General features: G+C 35.8%; 1 protein-coding gene across 3 annotated transcripts in view; it reads left to right on the forward strand.

The window, feature by feature from the left end:
* The window catches only part of LOC126252933 (centromere protein I-like), a 370,827-nt gene extending 364,997 nt beyond the window's left edge, over positions 1 to 5,830 (forward strand). For all 3 annotated transcript variants that reach the window (XM_049953938.1, XM_049953931.1, XM_049953948.1), the window contains one exon: positions 4,496 to 5,830. In XM_049953938.1, coding sequence (XP_049809895.1) covers positions 4,496 to 4,558 — 63 coding nt within the window. In that variant the 3' untranslated portion in view covers positions 4,559 to 5,830. The remainder of the gene's footprint in view (positions 1 to 4,495) is intronic.
* Positions 5,831 to 7,889: the final 2,059 nt, after the last annotated feature.

A 7,889-nucleotide genomic window follows, 5' to 3' on the forward strand; every position in this document is an offset into this window, starting at 1 on the left:
CACAATTGTCAGAGCAAGTGGGCAGCAGAACATGGTGAAGGTGATCATTCAATATCATCCTGGAGTGAGACAGTTGAACCTTATCCTTCATCAGGCCTTCTATACCCTTTCTCATGTCGTGAAATGATGGGCATGCTCTCCAAGATCCTGTCTACCCCCTGTAAAGTGATGTTCCATCACCCAATGAATCTACATGACATCCTAATTCTTACCAGTCCCACTCCTTGCCTGTTGCCTGATGAACCGTATTCCTATATAAGACCAAGGTCCAAGACCTGCCCAATCCACCAACCCAGCTCTTTCTACCCTAGTCCTGCACAGGTTTATCCTACCCCGTCAGAGGCCGGCCCACATGTGAAAGCTGCCATGCTATACACAAACTCAACTACAAACACTGCACAGCTTTTTATGTCAGTATGACTAGCAACCAACTGTCTACCAGGATGAATGGCCACTGCCAAACTGTTGCCAGTAACAATGTTGACCACTTGGTGTCCTTTGTTTTGTTTTATTTTGGCTTGTGTGATGAAGAGACTATACATGTGTATTACAAGGTAAAACAAATTACTCATTACAAATTAAGGGAAAAGAAAATTTAATTCTGATGGCAGACTGGATTTCGATAATAGGAATAGAAGACAGGAAAATTGGAGGAGAATATGAACTCTGGGAAGGAAGAAAAGAGGAAGCCCCTGAGAGAATTTTGCACAAAGCACAATTTAATCACTGCAAACAGTTGATTTAAGAATTATGAAAGTAGGCTGTGTATGTGGAAGAGCCCTAGGGCATCACAAGATTTCAAACTAATTATATAATGGTTACATATAGATTTTAAAACCAGACTGTAAACTGCCAGATATTTGTAGGAGCATATGTGGACTGTGACCATAATTTAGTAATATGTACTGCAGATTAAAACTGAAGAAATTGCAGAAAGATAGGAAATTATGAAGATAGGACCTTGATAAGTTGAAAGATTCGGATATTGTTGGCACTTTCATAGGAGAGAAGCTGCTGCAGCTGCGGAGGAATAATGATAGTGTGTCTAACTCTTTGAGTCCAGATTGTGAAGATATCTTCAATGAACCTGACTGAGATAAGGCATTTAGAATCTTGAGTGGCTGGGAAGGCTTTGTCCAGATCACTCATAAGTGGTTGGCATATAAAAGGGCCATACAAGCACATACGGCCAAGCCATGGATTTGTTAAACAAGGTAATATATGTGGGTGTCATGTGTGCCCCTGGCTATAACACAATAGTCTCTCCACCTCTTCCAAAGTGATATTCTGCCTTCCACCTAATCTACAAGATATTCTTGTCCATTTCAGATCATACCTATTCTATGCAACCAAACAGCACGTCCTGTTTCAGTCATGTCACACATTTATCCTAAATTGTCCCTAGTGTGTGAAAGCAATCTTGTACCGACACTGCTGTAACTTCTGCATGGCCTTTTCTGTGGACATGACCACCAACAAACAGTCTACTCAAATGAATAGCCACCACAATGCTGTTGTTGTTAAATGCACATAATCTAGACATTGATGGCTCCAGCAATATATCTGACTGTACATGGAGTGCATAGGGGCCTGAAGATGGCATTATTAAGATGCCAAAACTGGTTGTCTAAATAAAGTAATGCCTGAAAACGTGTCTCTGTTTGATGATTTTCCTTGGTAAATAAAACCATGGTTTAGAGGACATAATATTTCTTTCATGTGTTAATTGTGCATTATTGTATTGATATATTGATTTTCAGGCCTACTTTCAAAATTGCTCTATTGAGTTTGTAAGTGTATCTGCACTAGAGGTAAACTGTACAGTGTCATCAAACAACATAGGCTGTTTAGATACTGACACACATAATTTCTTCATTTTTGTATTTAAAGATTCTGATAATGTATTGTAGGACAATTGAGAATAGATTTGGTGACAAGTAACTTCCTTGTGTGACTATTTCCAATTCTGAAATTCTCACTATCCTGTATAGCATTACCATGTACAGTGTGTCCCAGGAGGAATGGTCAGTATTCAGCATTATGATGGGAACAAGCATTAGAAGCAGAGTAGTGTACTAAACAAGTGCTCATTGCTCTTGAGGTATGCATTTCAGAGCCCATGTTTACTAGACAATTTTTTTTCTTGTTTTGGTCCGTATTAGTGTCTTCCAAAAGATGGACAGCAAAGATCTTGGAGTAGAAGATATTTGTTTCACAGCATAGAAGAGAAAGAAATGTCAATAGCTCTTAAGGCATGCCTTTTAGAGCCCATGTTTTCTAGATCTTTTTGCTTCAAGTAATCATTCCTGTCATATCCCTCAATACTGACCATTCCTCCTGACACACTTTGTATATTCTTTAGTTACCTTGCTTCTCAAAGTATATGAACCCTATAAAATGGTAATGATCTTTAATTTGATCCATAACTTGTAAATGGCCTATTGGGCAGAACTTGCTTTTTAAACCAGCTTGTTCCTTTTCCCAATTAAAATCTAAGGTTTGTTGTTAATAATTGTAGTCAAGATCTTGTACAATACAAACAAAATGCTGTTGGATCTATAAAGCTGCCTCCCCCCTTTTGTGAAGGAAAATAGTTACACATCTGAAGGGCACAACTGTACTAAAAGAAGGGATAAACTGATACGGCCAATTTTCAGTCATCAAGGAATAGTTAATTTGGTAATTAAGGATATTGTAGGGGTATAAAAATTGTAAAGGGAGACCAAGGCTTGAATATAGTATCTATGTTCAGATGGGTGTTCGTTGCAATATTTTCACAGAGATAAAGAAATTTTCCTAGGATACACTGGCATGAAGAGCTGCATCAGATTGAGGACTGCAACAATATACAGTACATGTGTATTTTCATGGGCACTGAATATTAAAGGTATTTTTCCTAATTTCAGTACAAATTAACACTCTTAACTTTCTCGTAATACCATGCTGCAATTAAACAATGACCATAACATGATAAGAGCCCTTTTTGAAATGGTCTGTTGTTGTTATTGAAGTTAATATTAACAATAACAGTGGCTGTTTAAAGCTTATTCTTTAGAGGGTTCATCACATGTTGGTAGATTGTCACATAGTGGTCTGATCTGCTAAAGGATGATAACAGGTAAAGCCATTGTTTGCTGTCAAAGTTCTCCAACTTTGAATTAGTTTATTGTGCTTCACAATTTAAATATTATGATCTCAAAGCTCTAAAAAAGGTTTTGTCATTTCTTATAGTGGTGTATAAAAACTACATTGTTTCAATACATGATTACAGAACTATGAATACTGTGTCACTATGTAAATCTTCTGTATTAATGTTACTTATTCAACAAAAATGTTGATGATCATCGTCTTTCAATCCTTAGACTATATCTGCAATATAAGAAAAAATAGATTGCTACTGACCATAAAGATGACACACAGAGTTGGAGACAGCCACAACTAAAAGACACTTACACATTATCTTTCGGCCACAGCCTTCATCAAAATAGGAAAGACGACACATTCATTTACGCATGCAAGCACACCTCAGGCATATGTGACCGCCATCTCCAGCAGCTCGGACCAGAATGCAATTCGCACATAGAAAGGGAGCAGCAATCCAACCTAGAGTTCCCATTGTTATATTACATTTAGTTTGTTTTGTCAGTGGAAATGTTTTACTATAATAATTCAAATTTTATGCAATAACATTGTTAGTACAGACTTATTAAACTCTTTAATTTTGACTGGGAGAAACCTGAAAATTAATAGAAATATTTTGATGGAGTAAAAACACCATCCTGCATATGCCAATGATACTTAGCATTCAAATATTTTGTCAGTGAGATTCCCAAAATCTCTTTTGTAGAGTGGCCAAGTTAAGAGGCTTAGGTAACCATGTTGTATCTTTTAATTTTGAGGCAGTACACTGTAAACCATTGGCTGCTGAGTTACCATTCTCTGCTACCAGCTTTAACATTTTGTCAGTTCGTGATGAACTATTTATCTACCTTCCACGTTTATTTTTGTGCTTTCTGGTATTTTCCTTTTTTTTTTAATCCCCTTTCTTCTGCTGCCTTTTAACAGACTATACAACTGTGAGAGCACATCATCCTGACCTTGACATTTGTAGAAATATTTTGATGGAATAAAACGTCATCTTGATGTGATAATGATATTTAAGATTATTATTTAGATTGCCTACTTTTACTTCGAATTATGCACACAAAAAACACATTGGAGACTAAAGAAGGGGCAACTGCCACTCACCACTATCCCATGTTTTGCTTACGAATTCTTCAGTGTGCAGTCATTTCAATGCAAATTTTCCACTACAAAATCAAGAAACTAATTTATGACTTAAAAAGTTGTCTCATATTTTTCTGATTGCACCTGAATGCTTGACACTAACCTCCGGAATCAATTGATGTTGTTACAGTTTTAATGACTGTAGCTTAAACCCCAAACTTAATATACTCCTCTTGTATGTCTCACGTGCTGTTTTATATGCTTACAGGACGATTTGTCTACATTACGGAATCACCTGCCTTATGTATACAATTACTTAATGAAGCCATAGGAAAAGTTTGTCTTCATACAAGCTGCTTTTATTGAAGAGTCACATCTGTGTGGAGCCCAGAATGTGCTTGTGACTGACATGCATTTGTGCATGCAACTTCTGTAATATTGCTGTACACTACATTAGTGTGTTTGTGTAAGACAATCATGTGAAAAAGACATGTTGCAATGATGAATTATGCTTTGGAAAATATCATCTTGGGACTATATATGATAGTGGTTTTACATAAATATGTAATAGTTGACAAAGTTAAGAACATCAATTTAATCTAAAATTATAACTGCAAAAATGACCAATATGGTTACTTTACTTCAAGTAATATTTATTCATGTGCATATGAGGCTATGAAACTTGGCTTGTCCCATCTTATACTCTTGTGATAATGTTGTGTTCTATATTAGTGTGGTATAGGATTCATTTTTGTAGACAATCATGTGAAAAAAGGTCTATTAACTACATGGAAATATTACTTTAATTACCTGACTGTTTTGCAACTGTCATTTGGATTCCATGTGGATAGAGCTTTTACATAAAATACTCAATAGTTGACAATGTTAAGCTCATGATTTTAAATTAAAATTTTTATCTACAAAGGAAAATTTATTCATGTACATACGAGATGAACTAAGTAAGGTTGTCGTGTCCTGTTTTATACTTGCTTCATAATCAGCTATTTCATTTACCTAAAATGTGTCGTTTCTTATTTTTGCTACAAATTTAATAATTTTATAGGCATTGTGAAGTGAAAATATTTTACAAAGCACTTGCAAATTAATGTTGTCAATGTAAAATAGCTTGTTGGATTTATAACGTGTGATCAGTAGATGTTTAAATAGAAATCCTAGAAAAGTGAATGACACTGCTGTACCGAAGGTTCGTAATAAGACAATCCAATAAAAACTATTGCAATACTGTAAAATTTAGTTAAGTATGTTATTAACAAGATATTACCTGAAACTATATTTTCTGTTGCAAGGTTTGTTACTCAGTTCAATGATTGACATGGCATTCTGTTTGTCCAAAGCATATGTTGTATCTTTGAGAGCTTGTTACTGATGATAAAATAGCTATTATGTAGCTGAAAGTTTCAAACATCATCAAGACCATTTAATATTTGTGTGTGTGTGTGTGTGTGTGTGTGTGTGTGTGTGTGTGTGTGTGTTTTCCCAACAGCCCTATGGAAATATATTTTCTTACTTATGACAGATCAATAAAGACTGTACATTTTCCTAGTACTGTAGTTTTTCATAGTAGTCAACAACATGTGTAAAATTGTTACAAGAATTCTGAAAGATTAAATACTATGCATACAAAACATAACTAAAACTTAATCAGTTTTTCCAGAACACTAGTGCTCCCAACAAAATTGTTCAGTTATAACTAAACTGCAACACTGGCTAGCGAATTACAAAATGCAATACAAGGTTAAATCGTTAGTTATAAATTATCCTGACTCCACAACTGTTCAAGGAACCTCTGCTGTCCCTTGTAAAGGACCATACTGACCTAGGCATGGGGGGATTCAACATACTACTTGCCTGGTGTCTCAAGTTCTTTATACATTCTATTTTTTCCTCTCTATTCCTACACTATCATCAATATAATTAACATGCATTGCACTGTAGCTAAAGAATTAATTCATCTATTGCTTATTGTAACATCCCTGCTGTCTATCAATAAACACATTAACACTGTGGAGACCAATCCCAAGCATAACTGGGGCTGCAACTTTGTGTTAAAAAAGACCACGCCCAAGTATAAGTCAGCTGTACTTTTCTTGACGCGCAAGCCGTCTGTTGCTAAAAAACTGGACTCATTGCATATAAGAACTATGTATGGACGTTTCGCTGCTTGTCCCTTGACTGATGATGCTTTATGTTGTCAGTTTCTAGAATTATTTCAAAAGATATGTTGGCGAATGTAATAGCTGCTGTCGCTAGTGACTAAGGTTGTATGATTGTATTGACAGAATTTTGTGTGTGTACTCATTAGGTTTCACAGTTTGCTGTAGTTCTGCTATAAGTACATCATGTTTGTTGCATGAGCAAGAAATTTTGGAAGGTCGAGAAAGAGAAAATTCTCAATAACTCCTTTTCTTGAGAGGATAATTATCCTTACTGTCATCATTATTTTAAAATTTGTAGTACATCAAAAAATTAGAATAAATATGAAAAATAAATCTGGATTCTTGGTCCTTATTTAGCATGTATTACTCTTAAAGATACATCAATTACATATGTGCCAATAATGCTTTAAAGAAAAGCATAAATGGCTGATTTCCTAGACCTGATATTCTTTAATGAGCTGGACTCCAAAGTCATAATTATAGATTTTAAAATTTGTTCAGCATTAATCAGATATAAATTATTGGTCAAAATATATGACGAATCTTAAAGAAAAAGAGGTAATAGGAAATATGCAGGTTGATTCAAAAGTCACGTAAGGCAAGACAACTCCATTGTTTTTGCAGATATCGAAGAAACAAAACAGGGCAAAATAATGAGCTTAACTCTTGTGACTTAAGACTTACCACTCAGGCTCATTATTAGGTAACTTTATTAGTCTGTTTGAAAGCACAAACTAAACAAAACAAAATGACTGTCAATATTGCAAGCATCACTTGGCACATCCGAATATGGTTCACAAAACTCGCACAGTTTACATAAAGCTGTCCTCTGATGTTTTCCTGCAGTGTTCGGGTGATGTTTCTGTACAGACAGATTTGAGATGGCGGTCAGGTGGTGTCAAATCTGACATCATAGATGGCCATTCCACTGGATCCCATCAACCTACACAACACACAGGTATAACTTCATTCGGCAATTTATGAGTTGTTTGTGCAAAATATGACGGTGCTCCGTCATGCTGAAAGAAAAAACCCCGTCATTTGAGAACATTCCCATGTATGCCACATCACACATTTAACCTTTGGTCAGTCTGATTACAAGGATGTGCAGCAATGTACAGTTTATCAGTTGCCCAATAAACAGAATTATGTCTATTCGCTGTTCTGTTCAAGTGGAAACAGGCCTCATAGCTCAAACGAGTGTCAGTTTATGGTGTGACTGGTGCATTCATCTTTCTGTAATCGACTTACAGAACTTTACCTGGTATTTGTGTCATCTCCATGAAGTTCCTGGACACAGACGCTTAACTGAGGCCACATTCTTGAGCTAGTTTTCTTGTTGACAGTTTCGGACTGACTGTGAGGTGAGTTATTGGGAAATTTCTTTCTCTTGACCTCCTCACTCAACAAACATTATGTATCTGTAGCAGAATTACAGCATACTGTGAAACCTAACGAGTACACACGAAATTCTGTCTATGCGAT

This window comes from Schistocerca nitens, chromosome 1, assembly GCF_023898315.1.
Source record: "Schistocerca nitens isolate TAMUIC-IGC-003100 chromosome 1, iqSchNite1.1, whole genome shotgun sequence".
Classification (NCBI taxonomy): domain Eukaryota; kingdom Metazoa; phylum Arthropoda; class Insecta; order Orthoptera; family Acrididae; genus Schistocerca; species Schistocerca nitens.